This window comes from Vigna unguiculata, chromosome 7 (genome assembly GCF_004118075.2).
Source record: "Vigna unguiculata cultivar IT97K-499-35 chromosome 7, ASM411807v1, whole genome shotgun sequence".
Lineage (NCBI taxonomy): Eukaryota > Viridiplantae > Streptophyta > Magnoliopsida > Fabales > Fabaceae > Vigna > Vigna unguiculata.
The window spans coordinates 34,350,317-34,369,610 of record NC_040285.1 but is presented as its reverse complement, the minus strand read 5'-3'; the positions used below and the strand labels follow the sequence as shown (position 1 = coordinate 34,369,610).

General features: G+C 31.1%; 2 protein-coding genes across 3 annotated transcripts; both read right to left on the bottom strand.

Annotated features, from left to right (window-relative positions):
• Window positions 1–1,708: 1,708 nt before the first annotated feature.
• On the bottom strand, window positions 1,709–4,991 carry LOC114189817 (F-box protein At5g52880). Its single transcript, XM_028078518.1, has 6 exons — window positions 4,650–4,991; window positions 3,550–3,704; window positions 3,369–3,456; window positions 2,976–3,160; window positions 2,405–2,547; window positions 1,709–2,079 (listed from the first exon to the last, which is right to left on the bottom strand). Exons 1-6 carry the CDS (start codon window positions 4,832–4,834, stop codon window positions 1,963–1,965), a joined length of 873 nt encoding a protein of 290 aa, XP_027934319.1. The 5' UTR covers window positions 4,835–4,991; the 3' UTR covers window positions 1,709–1,962.
• Window positions 4,992–9,733: 4,742 nt separating this feature from the next.
• Window positions 9,734–17,326, bottom strand: LOC114191506 (26S proteasome regulatory subunit 6A homolog). Of its 2 annotated transcripts, none has more exons than XM_028080708.1 (14): window positions 16,761–17,326; window positions 15,107–15,225; window positions 14,926–15,014; window positions 14,814–14,849; window positions 14,438–14,531; window positions 13,998–14,117; window positions 13,509–13,573; window positions 12,726–13,219; window positions 12,582–12,648; window positions 11,520–12,088; window positions 11,053–11,188; window positions 10,909–10,977; window positions 10,664–10,783; window positions 9,734–10,317 (listed from the first exon to the last, which is right to left on the bottom strand). In XM_028080708.1, exons 1-14 carry the CDS (start codon window positions 16,976–16,978, stop codon window positions 10,198–10,200), a joined length of 2,316 nt encoding a protein of 771 aa, XP_027936509.1. In that variant the 5' UTR covers window positions 16,979–17,326; the 3' UTR covers window positions 9,734–10,197. The 2 variants fall into 2 exon arrangements, with proteins under 2 accessions (XP_027936509.1, XP_027936508.1); XM_028080707.1 differs by having other exon boundaries at window positions 10,664–10,786; window positions 16,761–17,325.
• Window positions 17,327–19,294: the final 1,968 nt, after the last annotated feature.

Here is a 19,294-nt window from a genome sequence, read left to right as displayed (position 1 = left end):
TATTTAATTTGATTTAATCAATAGTTACCTTTTCAATAAAGACTTCATAATTAAAAAAAAAAAAAAACTTTCTCTTTTCCTTGTGATACCACTATTAAAGTACTCTTTCAAAATATTTCATCCAAACAATTATTAAATCTACATGTCAATAAGCAGCATCTATAGTAACATTTTAATTGTGTAAAATATGTAATACTTGAGATATTACTGTTAGAATAATCTTTCAAGATTTTAATCAAACAATTATTAAATCCTACATTACAATAAGTGATATTTTGTACATTCTAATTATATAATAATTGATTAAATACTAAAAGTTGATGAAATTTAATTTTGTTAATAATAATAATATTTATAATTTGAAAGGAAAACTTGTTTTAATCAAAACTTGTTTTGTATCAATTATTTATATTATTCCTATTACATCATATAATTTAATAGTATAATGTAAACTTAAAACAAAAAATGTGCCTCATGTGTTGTCTGTGAGCCTGGTTTAATGGTTGATACATTAGTTGCACCTTAAACTTTGGTTCGATACCAGACACCATCGCTTCTCATTCTTCATACCAACCAATTCCAACATTATTTCAAATGAGGTACTCCTTAGTACCTCTCTTTTTATTTTTCTAATTCAATGTCAAAAAAATAAAAATAAAATCAGTAGTACTCTCATACAACGTGACACACTTATTCAACAAATAAAGTGTTAGTTACATTTTTATGTACATGTTGCAATTCTTACCAAAATATTTATTATAGCTAATTATTATTTATAAACTTGACTTTTCATAATATTTGTCTATTTTAAAAAATATATATTACCATGATAATTTCTACATCAATTTCATTGTCATTTTAAAAAGTCACGAATATGTTTTTCAAAATTTCATTACTTTCTCTCAATATTCTTGTTCATCTAAAATATGAGAAAGAATACCCAATACCCCACAATTTTCTTACATTTTGTATAAAAAAGAGCACACGACAATTAGTTCGAAAGGAACAAAAAATGGATTTAATTATTGATTATTCCTTCATAACTAAACACAATATATATATATATATATATATATATATATATATATATCTAAATGTTTTAAGTTGTTTGTCCCCGGGTCTCCTGATCTAATGGTTTGTTCTCAGCAGAAACCTTGGGTCTAAGGGTCGAGACTGGACACACGCTTCTCTTCCAACTCAACCACAATCCTCATGAAGCTTACCCTAATGAGGTACTTTAAAGTATCTCTCTTTTTCAATAATTTTTGAAAAAGTATAATTAAAAATAAAATAATATTTAAAGTAGTGCAATGAAATTTAAAGAATAAATGACTACCTAATTGAGAGAAAAACAACTATTAAATCTTATTTATATAATATTCAATTGTTGTGATGCTATGGTAGTATATTTTTTGCTTCTGTTGTGCATTCTGTTGCTAATTTCGGACCTGTTTTTATGGTGATTTTTCAATTTGTTGTTTCCAATCCGATTCCTTATATATCAATATAGGAAAAAGTTAATAACAAACATTTTAACCTTTTATCTGTTAACCTTCAATAAAGATCTTTCAAAAGCATGATGAAGTAATATATTTTTTGAACGGTATTTCTCAATTTGAAATCCAAAGCTAATCTTAAGAGACATTGGTATTTATTTAATAAACTCACATCTCTTAGTGAATGTTTTTACATATACAAATTGATTATCTCAGCACATACTCAAGTAAACAAATTACTATTGAATTATTAAAGAGGAGAAAGCCCAGGCAAATACACAAACCACAGGTAGGCCCATAGAGTCTCTAAGCAAAATAGATATGTGCAGTGTATGACATCTTACTGTATAGGCATAGCAGAGGCCAAAAAATCTGTTACCAAATTGGCTTCTCTAATGTTACTTTTCCCATAAATGATTACATAGAAATTTATCCAGAGAAACATTTCAGTGAAAGGAAAATACTGTTACTTCCTGAACTTCCCATATGCCCATAACTTCGAAATTGGTCCTCCTTCAGAATCACTGTCACTGTCTGAGGAAGATGTTATGGGCAGAGAATCATCTAAAAGATATTCCACAACCTGAAATTAGGAATATTACAAAGTTAGTGTTAGCTACATATAGTGCAGTTCCTCTTGTACATGATTTTTTATCGATAGCTGGAGACAGAAAAACGAAATATGGTATGAACAACAGTAGGTCATCCCTTGAGAAGAGGACTGTGATTCTTTTCTGTAAAAATTACTTCTTTCCTTATCTATTTCTGTCTTTCCCCTTTTTTCACCCATCATTAACCCTTCAAGCTAGTGATTCTCAGAGGATCCATCCAAATACAATGTAAAGAAAAAACACAAGGATGAATGACCAAACCTGATACAAAGTGGCTAAATACAGTGCAGAACATACCTGGAATGCTGTTACTGGCTTGATATCTTGAATTTCAGATATTCCAGAGTGTAAATTGGGGCATTTTGCGTTATTTAGCCAAACTACTGATTTGCAGTGTCCACAATATCCCCGGTTGGTTGTTAATATACTAGATAATGCTCCTACATCAAAATCAACTACTTAAGACAAAAGAGAAAATTGAATATGACGTGTGTTTTTCTATCAGAGGGAGAGAGAATAACTCATTTCTGTGGTTATAGCACAAATATTTAACTGACAAATAATACAAAACACAAAGTTCCAACATTTTCTAAAGCTGTAATGTCGTTTCCAAAAAAATTGAAACGAAGAATACATTTTTAGTTACATTCACCATTCTAACTTTTAGCATATGGTTAGCAACTATCAACTTGATATATACTGATTTACACACTGCTGGGAACCTAATATCAAAGTAAAAGATGATAAATGAGCATAATAATTCCCTAGTCTCACTAAAGTATACTTTTATTCCATTTTTTGACTGAGAACATGTTGGATATAAAAAAAAAAAAACTGTTTGACTAAATTTCCTCAACATTCAGCTTACCAGTGTATGCTCCTTTAACACTCTCTTTCCAGTTAGTAATAAGTCTATTATCCACGGTTCCCTGCAAAAGCCTATAGTTCTGGCCCTCAACCGTTTTCGCATGCTTCAGTTTAGCACCATTACCGAACAGTACAACATACTGCATCTGCCACAGATGATTATCATTTGCAGCTATGTTCCATGACCTAAATATGCAATGTCCACGAGTACCAGGGAATTTATTTTCATAATGATATTAAAAAATTTTCATGACAAATTTAACGAACACTCCAATATAGAAAAATATATGATGATAGGTTCTTGTATGTCACATCCTTAAAAACCAAGACGTGGCTAAAATGATGAATTGATGCAATGTAAATATGATGAACATAAAAATAAGGAAAGCTTTACCGGCAGACTAGTCCCACCGAAACCAAAGATTTCATATCAAGAAAACTGAAAACGTGTACAAGAATATCTTGTGGAAGTTGCAGTGAACCTGCAATACAGGAAAAACAAACTTCTTAAGCATGCTTTCTTTGCCTTCATTAAATAACATAAAGCCATTTCTTATTATTGTATATAATCTGACCTTTCTCTACCAGTTGAGCTTTGTTGCGTCTCTTATGAGAAACCATAGCATGCTTAAATTCTGTTACAGCCACATTCTTTTTTCGATTTGGCAGTGCTGCTTCTACACTCTGAAGGAGGAAGTGGACTGCTGAAACGGCACTCTTAGTCTCTATTCTAAAATTAGAATATAAAAATATGAGGAAAAATGGGCCGTGAAGACAACAGCTAGGTGCTAAATTAATAATTTAATATAAAGTTAAAATTTATTAAAATTAGTAACAATCATTTGCTCCACATAGAAAAGACAAAAATCACACTTCTCAGTTCTATGTATGGCCACTGTAAAAAAATATCTCTATAAATACTTTTAAAAAAGTAAAATTCATTAAGTTTCTCCCATATATAATCAACTTCTACACATAATTTTTTGATAAAAAGTTCTTTCATTTAATTCATCCAAAAACTGAAGTGCAAAAGTTAATTTTATTCTATGGAAGAAACTCAATTGATGTTACTTTCATATTTTTTTCTCTCCTATAAACGTTTATGGACAAGTTTATATGAACAAGGTCAATTCTTCCATTGGTAAATGAAAATTCTCCGATACAACTTTTAATTCTGATTCTAATTTAAGTGAAAAACAATATATGGTCGCAATTAACAGTTTGATACTTTTAAAGTTTATTAGCAGGTTACACTAGCACTTGCATTGCTTGATCAATGTCAAGGAAACTACCCTAACCACCACTTTCACCTTTCTGCACATAGCGTTTTCATGCTTCAGTAAGATTAAAAACCTTCTAGCTCAAAGAAAATACATGAGACAAGAACCAGCGCTGTGATTGACACTTTCAGAAGACAAAAAAAATTGGTTGTAAAATTGCTTCATTTTCCAGAAATCTCCTGAAATTTTCAATCAGAAGAAGAAGACACTCCAATATATGCTAACCACGGTCTTCAAATAATAATTGCTGACACATGGCAATTGGCAGCAGTTATCACAGTTCCAAATTATTAGATTAAGATTTAAAATCATGTGCGGCGAGTTTGATTAACGAAACCAATCGATAATTATAATGACAAAAAGGATTAAAGAATGAAAAGCAGTAGCACGCGTACTCTGGGAGGAGACGAAAAGCGAAGAGGGTGTCTTCGAAGATTATGGATTGCAAACTTTTGGGAATTTGATGAAAGGCTTCTCTGAGGATAAAGCTTAGCTCTTTGCAGGCAATTGGATATCTGTAACACTTTTGTAGAGACTCTCTTAACCCAAGTTTTTGGTATCTCTCCGATGGGCTTGACATCTTCCCAACACAGTTCTCTTCTCTTGTGTTAACAGATCCAATTCATATCTTTGAAAGGCATGCCTGGGAAATGGGAATTAGGAATTGGGAAATGCACAACATAGAACCCTAATCTTGGTTGTTTATATGTTTAAAAACCTTTTACTCCATTCGATCTAATAATTAATTGGGTAATTGATTTAAATGATCTTAATGCTTAAATATGTCTTTAGCTCGTGTTAACAGAATGACTTTTACTTTAGATTCTTTAGAAGAAGATTTTTTACTTTTTATTGAAACTGAAAATCAATATTTTAATTCTTAGTACTATATAATATTAGTGTTCAACAAAAGTGACCTATATTAATGTTATGATGTAATATTAACATGTGATATCTTAAATATTTAAAAGTTTATAAAATGAAAATTAAAGAATAATGCTATGCGAAAGTTAAAATTAAAATTTTGCACATTGTATAGAAATTTAAACTAATTATTTGAAAATTACTTATTTTAAATTTATAGTACTCTTTGCATTTATCATACTCTAAAAAATATGTAGAAAAGATAAGATGTTAAAAACTAAAAACACAAATTAGATAAAAACCATATTCAGTTTTACACTTTATATATTTAAGTTTACAGGCAGTTCTATATTTTATCGTATTTTTTATATCATTATGTTAAAATAATGTACATCAATTAAAAAAAATTATGTGTAATATTTTTATTTATTATATATTTTATTTTCATATTAAAATATTTAATACTCTTAATTTAAGTGTTCAATAACATAAATATTTATTTATTAGGTAATATAAAAAAATTATTTATTTATTATTATTCATTTTTATTTCGTTAAAATAATCTTCATTATTTATCAACCATTGAGAATATATATGTTGATATTTGAAAAGTGTTCTTAGATCTTTCAATAACATTTTTCATTTTATCATATATTTAATTATACATTTATTTTCTTTATGCGATTTCTTTCAATAATCTCTCAGATTGTTTCTAAGACACACATTTGTTAACTTTTTAATATTTTTATTTGTTGTTTATTTTCATCATGTAGAATACCATTTCGATATATTTTATATAATTATTTTTTATTTTCTAACTCATTACCAATCATGTTGTAATTTTTTCAATACAATTTTATAAATAATTTTTATTTAAAACAAGATAAAAATTTAATGTAACTGTCATGTTTTTTTTATCACCATCCAATATATATTGAATTTTAAAAAATACAATATCCATGTCAAAATTTTATTATTATGTTTATTATTTTTTCTGTGTCATTTTGATCAAATGATGTATTATAACTTTTTATTAGTGTATAAAAAAGAGATTCATTGCAATTTAAAATGTTGAAGTAAACAAACATTTAAAATATATTTTAATTTGAATATTTGTTTTCCTTTTATATTTTTAATTTTTTTTAAAAATTTTATCAATTAGGTTTCATTAATGTTTGCAAATTTAATATCTGTTTTGGTTCTCATGAAGTTTTATTTGGTATTATAATCTAAAATGTAAACAATTATAATTTATTTCAAAGTATTTAATACCGAAGAAACAATTATTCTCCTAATATTAAATATTTGATAATATTATATTTCATTTATCATAATTTTTTATTATTTATAAAATTAATTAAAATTAATATTGAAATTGTAAGAAAATAGATACAGAAATATAGGTATGGGATTATATCCATTACCCGATAAGAATGAGGATATGACAAAAGTTTGATATCTATTAAATTTAGATATAGAAATATGAAAGAATTTTGTTTATGATAATAAATATGAGATGACAAAACTAGTCCATATGCCCGTAGCCATCCTACTTACATTTAATATTGTGCACTTGTTAATAGGTTATTCAGTTCAATAATATTCTTAAAATTTGATAATATGTGATGTTTGAGATTTTAAAGCTTAAGTCCTATCGATATAAAATTTCAAGTAAAGTTTACCCTCATAGAAGTATTTGGTGCAGTTGCTGGGAATTTAGTTCTAACCTTCTTTTTTTTTTTTTTTTTTAAATTTGTACACATCTTCTAAAAATCAAGTGTCTATATTTGTAAAGTTTCATTTTTAACTTTTATGTTGTCTCAATTTTCATTTTTTTTTTCTATTTTGCTCTAGTACAAATCTTAAACAATAGCAAGAAGTAAGTTCAGCTGATACATATTTATTTCTCTTATTTGAAATTTTGGTATTTTATGTTATTGAAAAGAGATCTCACATAGGATAAAATAAAAACATCAATCATTTGAAGATGTGCATAATTGTTTGTTGCAATTTTGTATTGAAGATTTGCTCTTTAATGTAAAATTGAAATCTAACTGCTTATTTGATGCAGAACTTTTTTCACGTGTAACATTTGATGTTTATTTTATTTGCTTATATATATATATATATATATATATATATATATATATATGAAAATTTAATATTTGTTAAGAATTTTTTGTTTATATTTTACTTTACATAACTAACTAATTTGATTAATGCAAAAGTAACATTTATTTTTATACTTAAAATAAAACATTTTTTTAAAAAAGCTGATTTTTTATCAATTATTTATAAGATAATTATATTTTTACATTTAAATTTTAATAACTTTCTCTTATAATTTTGAAATGACATCTTTTAAGTAATTTTAAAAAATAAAAAAATAAAAAATATATAAAAAATTTCAAGAGGAAGATTTGAAAATTTAGATGTTAAAAAAAATCATTTTCATTATTTATATTATTTGTATTACGCCATATAATTTAAATAGTAAGAGTTATAAGAACTTTTTTTTTCAATTTTATTGTCTGTGAGCTTGGATGAATGGTGGATGCTTTAGTAATGCATTGATCCCAGGTTCGACATCAGACATCATTCCTCTCCTTACATCCAATCTCTACAATATTTCATTTCATTCGAGGTACTCCTTAGTACCTCTCTTTTTTAAATAAAATTAAACAATTTATAGTGTAACCGGATGTCAAAAAAATAAAATCAGTATTAATCTGATACAACACGTCAGCAAATAAAATATTAATTACATTTTTATGTACAGGTTGCAATTCCTGTAAAAATATTTATTTGAATTAATTATTATTTGTAAACTTGACTTTTCATAATATTTGTCTATCTTAAAATAAATATTACCATGATAATTTTTATATCAATTTCATTGTCATTTTAAGTGTCTTAAATATGTTATTCGAAATTTCATCACTTTCTCTCAATATTCTTGTTCATCTAAAATATAAGAAAGAATACCTAATAATTTTCTTACATTTTCTATAAAAACAGTACACAACAATTAGTTCGAAAATAACATAGAATACATTTAATTATTAATTATTCCTTGATAACTGAAATCAATATATATTTAAATGTTTTAGGATTCTTGTCCCTCTGTCACCTGATCTAGTGGTTTGCTTTCGGCAAAACCGTTGGGTCTAAGGTACGAGACGAGGACGCCTCCTTCCATTTATCCTACACCATCACAACAACACACTCTTCAATATATCACATGAGGTACTCTAAAGTATCTCTCTTTTTTCATTAATTTCTAGTATATTTGTTTTGAACGGTATTTCTCAATTTGAAATTGCACTATAATCTATCATTTTTATCAAATATGCTATGTAAAACTCTATACTTAATTAAACAAATAAGATCCTAACTAAAATCTAAACATATCAACAAAAGATATTCACAATTCACTTATAGCATGTTTGATTCATGCAACTCAAAGAGAAAAACAATTTCAAAAAGATTAAAAAGTGAACTTATTTTTGTTTCTTACTTTGATCGAGTAGATGTGTAAAGCTTTTCACCAAAAACGCTTTTATGTTCTTTGATTTTCATAAAAATCGAGTAGATGTGTAAAGCTTTTCACCAAAAACGCTTTTATGTTCTTTGATTTTCATAAAAATAAAGATTGGGGTTAAAAATCTAAAGAGAAGATAGAAAGTAAGTCCAAAGAAAGCTTGATTTTTTAAAAAATGAACTTCAATGATTAGAAAATCTATTTATAATTTCACTTTTATAATTAAAATATTCTAGTTTCATGTTTTAAAAATCACTATTATTCTTAGACCATTTTCTAGGTACTCACATTCTTCCTAACAAAAACAAAAAATTCAACCTCAATTTCACTTGCCAACAAAAACTTGAGGATAAAACTTCCTTGAGTCCTCTTCTAATTCTCAAGTTGTATTGCCTGTCCTAGTTTTGTTTTTTTTATTGACAATGGTTAATTGTTAGTTTTTGTCAGTGGAGGAGTTAAACTCACAACCTCTCCCACCCTCTTTTCTAAACCCCACCAAACCAACTTTATTTCTCCAAGATAATATTTCCTCTAAGATGGTGGTATAATACTCTTCTATCCTTATTGGTTGGGCATCCAGTGGTATACCTTCCTTTGCTTACACCTCATCTGCTTCCACCACTATGAAGATTTGACAAATGGGGAGGTAAAACAATTTTATAGGCTACTGGAGCTATCTTAGAATTTTATAAAGTCCAATGAAATAAGAAGACAATGTCATAGACCGAATACAAATATGAATTATCTAAAGTCGTTTTTGCATAAAATCTTCCATGTACCTCTGTTGCATATCAATATACGCGTGTCGTTGAAGACTCTCAAGAAAAGCGTTTATGTCTTTCACGTGAATTTCACCTTTGAAAAAACATCCTAAACACACGATTTTTCAACGTCAGACTAAACAGGTTATTTCTTAAATTTCACAAGGTATTTTTATATTTTTATTCTAAATCCTGAATTACAAACACCATGAATGCAAAAATGCGCAGTGTTTATGTAATATAAACATTTCATATGAACTCAATCACGCAGATTTCTCAATCGTTTGCAGAAAGAAAAAAGACAGGTAATAAATTGCACAAAAAGTTGACATCTATCCAAATCTTAACACATATTTAATATGTTATACACGATACTTGTAGAATTTGATTTATAAGCATTGCATCTCCACAATCCATTCACAAAGTTCTACTCTCAGACAGTGACTTGTATATAATCTGTCATATTCCTAAAAGGTCTGTGATAGATTATTCCAATTTCCCAACAACATATAGCATACATGTTTCCACTGGTTTTCAGACAATGCAAACCATAATTGAGCACCCTCTCCCAAACATGATGCATGATAAGGATCTACACATTCTTTGGACCCAGATAGCGTTTCAGGGATGCTTAAATCTCTCTAACTTCTGATCTTTGCACACTTCGTACTTTTTGTTCAATATCTCTGATCTGATGAGGATTCCTTCCCTGGTTAAAGGGTATCCTTTGGTGATAGATACTCTGACATGCCCAAAACAAAACCAGATTTCCACAATTTAAAGGAAATAAGTAAGCTGCTCCTGCTTCTTCTTCCTTGAACCTCCTTCTCCAAACAAATCATTCCACTCCTCAAGCTCACTCATTATTGATCCTTCTGCTGCAAAACTAGCAGTCACCTGAATGCACACGAACATCTATCAATTTCTATGCCATAGATGTTAATAGATTAACTTTGTATCGGTATCTAATGGTGCAATGTTCATTGAAGAATGGAATGGAGGGTTAATTGAAAGTTTATAAAATTACTCTAGGAGAATGTTCTATTTATCGGATCTGATATAACTTTTAACCTCAACAATATAATATCTCAACTCAATGTCATTTACCTAAGTGCCAGATATCTGTTCTTGAATTTCCTTGGAGCATCTTGTAGAATTACTCATTTTTAAGCAAGTTAAATATCTTTGAGACAAATAAAGTACCCTCTCATAATTGAAGTGAAAAACTTTCCATTGTAAATACCTGACTCTTTGCCTGTCTCATGTCATCCATGTTTATAGGTCTCAAAGTAATAACTCGGTTTTCTTTATCTTCTTTAGCATCAGATGCATTTTCTGAGATTTGAACTTCTGCTTCCGTTTTCTTCTTTTGAAATAAGACAAAAAGGTTAATGCTTACAATACAGAAACTAATAATTTTTGCATTAGATTGAGATCCATTTATGGCTCACATTATTTAAACACAATTTTAAGTGATTAGGTAATTACATTTTCCTTAATCCTCTCTTGTCGTAGTAGCTCTCTAACAGGTCGATAAGCAGCAGCCGTGCACAAATTCTGTTTGCAGAAATAAATGTCAATATCATCACCACAAACTATAATTGAGGAATTAGAATAACCAATAAATTGAACCTTAAGATCACTTCCAGTATATCCTTTTGTCATGATTGAAAGCTCTTTAAAGTCAATATTTTCATATTTTTCCTTAGCTAGGAGAGTTTTCAAGATCATTTCCCTGTTCTCAGCAGATGGAATACCAACCATGATCCTGCTCAACATCGTGATCAATAGATATATCAATCATTATCATAAATATTAAAAACGATAGCTTTGGACTAAACTGTGCAATGATATGGCTATGATTTATTTATCCAAGGAAGACATCAGGTAAACTCAATCTATTGAGCAATTATGAACCAAAATAAACGTAATTAATTATTTAAACACATCAGTGGTTGTTTCAAAATGAAAGTTTACATTTTGGATCAGTTTTCATAATAATGTGCGGTTGATCTCATAAAGAAAAACAGCAGCTGAATAGAAGCAAGAAATCAATAGATGATCATGTCATTCCAACCATAGGACAAGTGTGGTCTTACCTACGCTCAAACCGTCTTATAATTGCTTCATCAAGGTCATATGGCCTGTTAGTTGCAGCAAGAACCAGAATACGCTTACCAGGTTTTGACAATAGGCCATCCCAGTGGACCATGAATTCATTTTTAATCTTTCTCATTGCCTCATGCTCCCCAGATTTAGTCCGTTGCCCAAGCATGCTATCAACCTCATCAATGAAAATAATAGTTGGAGCAACCTTTGCTGCTAGTGAAAACAGAGCTCGGACATTCTTTTCATCTTCTCCAAACCATTTTGAAGTGATGGTCGAGATTGAGACATTGATGAAACTTGCTCCAGCTTCATTTGCAATTGCCTTTGCAAGCATTGTTTTTCCTGTACCAGGAGGCCCAAAAAGCAATATACCTTTATAAGGCTTCAAAAGCCCACCATTGAATAAATCTGGTCTTCTGAGGGGAAGTAGGACTTCATCTTGAAGTATTTCTTTAATATCATCCAATGCACCAATATCTTCAAATCTAACTCCTATCTCTTTTGCAGGCACAACATCTGCTCTCATGCGCTTCTCATACTCGTTGTCAGGAGGAACATCCTGAAACATGCAAAAATTCATTGGACAACGTGAACAAAAATATGGTAAACAATAAAAAGTAAGTGTATATCAGAAGGTTTCTATTGAACATATGCATTATGTCATACTCATTAAACTATAAGTCTGCATAAGCATGTAACATTCAGTCTATGATGATAAAATTGGTGGAAAATACAGAAACAAGTGAAGTGTTGATGGTATGAATATCAACCATCCATATTGGAACCGATATTAATTTCTAATTGGTGAAAACATGTTTAGAATTATTAATATATTGTCTCTTTTAAATTATTTGGGGTTCAAAAGGTGTCTAATAAGTTGGTCTGAAACCAAAACGAAGGAAAAATAATCTATTTGTTTTCAGTATACAATTCATTCACCTCTGCAGGAGCATTACTGTCGCCATCTTTCTTTGTTACAGGAGCATAGTCATAACAATGAAGTAAATGTGATGATCCCCCTTATGCTCTAACTGATAAAATAGATCACATACCTTGTTTGAATCTTTAGTCTCCGAATTACTTTCACTTTCCTGGAACAAACTTAACACATGGGACAAACTGCCCAAATCCAATATCAGTAACTAGAAAACTCTTCTTAATAAATAGCCTAAAAGGAAATTTGTCAAGATATGTACCTATTGGCTGATATAAGTAATTTTCCATTCCGGTATTCTGGATCTTTAGTCTCCCTTAAGTGGAAAGAAACCGCAGATGCCACAATCTCTTCAATCCAATTACTGAGCAGCGTAGTGTCAGAATGGCAGACGGAATTCAAGTCATCACAATCAATATCACTTGCTGCAAGTACTTCAGCAATGTGGTTTCTGGTATCTTGAAACAGAATTGTTTTCGTGTCCTCTTTCAGTTTGGTTTTCCAGCTTGCAAGATCGCTGTCATTTTGAGGTGCTTTGATCTCAATGTTGTAAGGGAATAACATTGTGAGCTTCTCATCAACTTCTTTATAATTTTCATGATCCAATATCTGCGAACCGAGTATTAGTACTGGTCCTGAAAGTTTCTTTAGTAGATTTTGGAACAAATTGTGTAGCCTTGGTGATCGAACAAAGAGCTTCTCAGCATCCTTAATGTATAAAATAATGGAACTGGTTTCCGAGATGGAAACCAAGACCTGAAAAGTTTCATAAGCCTGCTTGTTAGAACTGTATTTGTAACAGATATATCCTGACACTGTTAATTAATATTGATTTTCAATACACAGAAATTTAAAGAGATATTGTGAGTAATTGGCCAAGCGCAGAGAAAAAGGAGGATTTGAGAGCCATGGGCTGGGATGAAGACAGCTATGTATAAATTCATCATTCATAATATCAACTCACTGAAATTTTGTCAACTGAACTACTTATTCTTGACGCAATAGAAATTTGTACTTCAAAAACAAGTTTTAGTGATGAACTCACCTTATAAAGTGATTGCACGAAGAGCTTTTCATCAAAACAGAAGCCGCTTGTGCCCTTCAAAGGAGCTGAAAACATGAACTAAAACAATAAGCATAATATTGCTGAAGAACAATGTAATCTCGTGCATAAGCAGCTATAAAAAAAAGCATAATGTACTTATCTTACTGAACTTTAATGGATTTAACAAAAGAATTTTGACTTCTGAAATTAGTCATGTCACAAGTATACGACTGCTAAGAGAATCATATTGAATAGCTACAGAGAATGAAGTAACCAAGTAATTTACAAATCAAAGCATTATTTTGTCAAAAGGCACACAGAGCACCAATACAGTAGAGAGTTAAAAGAAAGAGAATAAAACCAAACAATGAGAAGGATGACAGGCACAATAACTCGCGTAAGAATGTAATTTAAAGCTATAAATGTGAATATAATTATGGAAAACATGTGTGGAAGATAATTACTAAGAATTTTCCTTTCAAGTATAACCTGGATCTGATTGATCACATTGAGAAGAGCTAATCGTATCACATGCAGTAGAGGCATTCCTAAAAAGTTTCAGAGGATTGCTGGAATTTTCAATTTCACTACTCTGTCGAAGTAGTGTACCTGAGAAGAAATTAGCATTCAAGATATCATGAAATGATAATTAAATAGGTGACTTACCACCATCTAGGTAATGTACAATAACTGGAAGATACAATCAGTCAATGCAAATTCAGAAACATTAGAGAGATGACAGATGATATAAGAACTAATGACCTTTCATAATTATGAGCCTCATAGCATAAATAAAAAGAATAATCAATTGGTACATTTAAAATAATTCACCATTTTTAACTGATGATGACTAAACTAAACTTCATAACAGGTAATCATAAAACAAGAATAACATTTCCAAAAAGCTCAAGTTCAACTTCCTGCAGTACCTCTGATTCTGCCAGTTGAAGGGAGGATTGTAAAGGACCCAAACAAATCCGACACTCGCTCCAAAGTCACCTCAGAAATGGACCTTTTAAAATACTGTCACAAGTAAACGGGTTAGAAAATCAACCAACAATTAAATGTTTTCACTGTTCTTTTCAAAAGCAAACATTAATAAAAGAGCACTCAGTTCAGGGAAGTTAAAAACAACCCAGAAAAAGGCAGTTCAGCGAAGAAATGATCACAATCATCTCAAATTCAATAAATAAATTGGTTGTATACTTTCAGGGAACAACAGAGTACAGAAATAGATTAAGACAGGGTGAATAAATAGTGAAGTATCTTGAAGCAGAAGCAAAATGTGGAGCAGACAAAACTTACCGGTTCTTTTCGGGGACATCCATATTTCCTCTGCATCTGTACAAAGGTAAACATGACAGTATAACATTATTTGTGATAATTTAAACCATAGAGAAAATATGTAAATAAATACCTCCAATGAGAAGTCAATTATGTCTAGCAACAGTAACTTCGATTCAAAGTGATGAGCTAAAGCTTGGGCAAGCTTTTGCTGATAAAGTTCTTGAAAATGTAACATGCAACAATGTCAATTAAATGGATTTGAAAACCAAAATCTATTTTGGATAGAAAGATAGAACTTGTAAGTAATATACCTGCAGGTCCAGAAAGCAACATAGCTCTGCTAGCTGGACAAAGGTTCCTCATGTGCTTGGAAAAGTTTTGTTTCAAATAAACATATCCAGCACTTGTTAACAAAAATTGGTCTCTTTCACTGTCATTTTAGTCATCAGACAGAAACATAAGAAGTGGTACAATTGGGCGCAGGTTTTTCATGACAAATGTATGAATTAGGAAAATGGTCATTCACATCAAATTCCTCCATGGCTAGATAAAATCTACTAGTAACAGGATTCCAGGTTCAAATATAGCTATCTATGCTGCAGATTGGCCCTTGCTCAGTTAATTAGAGTATTGATAAGCTTACATTTTCTTACTAACAATTCATTTAGGAACAAGGGTACTGATATAGTGTAGGGTACAGTGGTTGGAAACTAATAAGACTAAAAATCAAGAAGCAGGAGTTTGAGTTCAATAGAATCCAAGATGCACCATCAACCATAAAGGGATTTGTTTTTTAATTTTTCAGCAGCTAATAACTATTAATCATAATTTTAAACCAAGGAAATCCTTAAATACTAGTACATAGCAACTTACTTAGCTGTCAAGTAGACCACATAAGAGCAGTAAAACATATGGAAGAAATCATATATGATAAAGGCTGCATGACATGCTTCAAACAAAAACTGCATAGGCATCTAATAAACAGGAACTTCTGAGGACTATGAGATCACATAACATTTTTTGGGTACGTCAAGTTTGTTTTGCCACGATTTGAACCTTAGCTTCTACCTAATTCCACCCCCATTTAACATTCTCCATAAAAGTAACTTCTTTCTCAGAACAAAAGTATGATCTTGATGGAGGAAATCACATATTCCAAGAACATTGCAATCTTCCGTAAGTATAACTTTTTAGCAGAATTTTTGACCTTCAGACTCAATAGTTTTGTACTATGCGAAAAAAATTCTCCCTTGCATGTTTGCTGGTATGACTTTCAACGCGTAGGGTTACTCAAATCACAGTTTATAGGTTCAATGAAACGAAATACTAACTGCAAAATGTCACAGTATAGTAAAGCACAACTGGAAAAGTTTGTATCTTTTATTAAGACTTGAAGCTGGAAGACAGTTAAGCTGGAAAAGCTTAACTTAAGCCATAACCAAACTAGAAAAAAAGTGTTATCTCACAGTAAGAGCAGCTACTCAATCAAAGTGTCCTTTAATTAGGACATACAAATTTCAATCCCACATATGAGTTCCTACACTCATTATTTTTTTTGTGCATATTTAGAGTCCTGACATACTTGTGGGGTTAACAGGGTCACCTTGCATCGTCTCATCGATGTTTTACTGAATAAATACTCAAAATAACTTTACATTGAAAAGGCAGAAAAAACTGTCAACAGAATGTCAAAGAAAGATTAAGGTTCTCAAAGCAGTAGTGGTGACGTGAAGTCAACAACAAACAATCTGAGAAAAGAGATGAGAGGTGAACCATAGACTGAAACCAGAAAGCATTTACTGTGAGATTCACAGAATATTGCCATGAAATTCGCTAACATGAAACTGTTTCGTGTCTTGAAAACACTTTGACTAGTCAGGATTATTTTAATAAGGAATGCAAATATACTAGAATTGTTTTTTTAAAAAAATTGAATCGCTGATAATGAACGAGTCTATAAATTACCTTAAGTAATAAGGAAAGTCCTTGAATGTGGTTTTGCTGTTCTTCCCATCAATGACTTTGTTGTTCAGCTCCAGCACAATTTGCTCCCCAGAAATCTCATCTGATTCACAACTCCCTCTCACCCATTTTTGAACAGCCTGTCCTGTACTCAATCCAAGTCCTACACCCAATCCAACCCCAACACTCAATGCTGACAACAACACGTGTTTCTGTTCCATCACAACCCACTTTACTGAACACACAAAAGCTTGCTCCTTTGATACTCCGGTGATCTATTTTCACCAAAGGGTATCAGAATTGTTGAAATTCATAGGAAGCAGGTGAAAGATTCTTGATATGAAAGAAATACAGAAATGGTTCTTTATGGAGAAGGTATGGGGAAAACAAAGTTTATGTGTACAATTATGTCTCCGTGTTGCTTCAGGCATAGCTTTCTATATATAGATTCACTTCTGCAAAACAAATTCAAAATAATGTAAACGATCCTGGGAAGATACATAAATAAACTCTTCCTCTACTTCATTTTGATAGAAAATCCTGGTATAGATGAAGGTAACACGACATAATATTTTATAGGGAGGGGGTGTGGAATGGATACAATAGGACGTAGAAATTTTTCCCTTCATCGTTAAGTTCTAAGGTGTCAGAACACTGAAAATTCATATTTGATTAACTAATATTTGAAATAATATTTTAGGAATTATTAATTTAAAATGTATCTTGAAACCTACAAAAATTATTTACGATTCTGAAATTAGATTTACAACTAAAACAAAAATTGTCTAAGATCTTCTATTTAGAATTCCAACGTCTTTATTTTTACTACTGGCGTGGGACATAGTATTTTTTAAATATATGTTATATTATATTAGTAGATAATAATGTAATGTTATTAAGTTAATATATAAAATAAAATTATATTTATTAAAAATAAAGTAAAATATATTAGAAAAGATAAGAGAATAATTATTGATAGATAGAAAAAAAAAAGTAAAGATAGATAATTTTATAAAAAAGTTTGTAAAAATAATAATCAATTTTTAAAAATTTAATAAATAATTATATTTTAAAGGGTAAAATTGATATTTTGAAATGTGAACATAAAGAAGAAAATCCTCTTTATATATTGTTATAGATTCTTGGTAAAATACCCTTGTGTTAATGAAGATTTTTTAAAAACAATTGATAAAAAATAACTCACTCAAAATCAATGTGTTAATGTTTTAGTAATTTTTTTTAATTTAAATTATAGTATATTGGGTACGATCCATGGATACGGATACTATGATACATGTACTTGCCCAGTTAACATGCGAGTATAAAAAATACCCGTTACCCGCGGGTATCCATTTTCAATATCAATTTTTTACTCGTTGCGGGTTTTATCAGCGGATACCCACATGTACGAATTTTTTGACATCCCTAATCAGGATTAAGCTGAGTTTGGTCCCCTTAAAAACAATACTTTGAGTTAGAATCAAACATCAAGTTGAGTCATCTCAGGCTAGTCTAGACCGAAGATCAAGCAAGAATGACCAGCAGGATCGGGTCAAAGGTCAAGACGACCCAAGCTTACGGCCTAGACGGGCCAACTCGAATTGACGATCTAGATAGACTGACCCAGACCAACGACCGAGATAGGCCAACCAAACTAACAACCGATACAAGTCAGGTCGAGTTGACGAGCCAACCCAAAAAGACAATCGAGACGAGAAAGCCCAGGTCGACGACCTTGATGAGTCGGCCTGGGCCAGGCCGATGACCTTGTCGGGTCGACGACTTAGATGAGCCTACTTGGACAAACGGCCTAAATGGGCCTGGAAGACTGTCGAGATAGGTTGACCTAGGTAGAAGACCTAGATGGGTCGGGCCAAGCTAATGACCTATATGGGTCGGCTTTCCTGGGTCTTACATAGTCCAACGACCTTGACGTGTCGGGCCAGGTCGACGACCTAGATGGCACGAGTTAAGAACTTGGACAAGTCAAGCTGATAATCTAAACGGGTAGAGCATAGTCGATGACTTAGATGAGTTGTCCTAGATCAACAACATAGATTGGTTATGCCAGGCCGACGACCTAGACGGGTTGAGCCTGACCGACGACCTAGATAGGTCGGGCCTACAGTCGAGATGGGTCGTCCTAGCACATAGATGAGATGAGCCAGCTTGGATCGATAGTAGAGATGGGTCTACCCGTGAGGACGACTGAGACAGGCCAACGAGCTAGTCGAGCCTGCCCAAGCTAACAACCTAGACGAATCAGCCCAAACAAACAACCTAAACATGTTGGTCAGGCCGACGGCCTAAACGGTATGGGTCAGCCAGACAACCAATACGAGCCAAACTGAGAAAACAATTTAGATGAGACCGGACTAACGACCTAGACGGACAATACTTTCTGAAGCAAATGAAGATCAATACTTTCATTTTAAAATCAAGCAAGTTATGTAATGTTTATAAAAACGACTAAAGGATGAAAATATTAAAACTACACTATTTTATTATTTGAAATAATCCTAAATATTCATTTATTA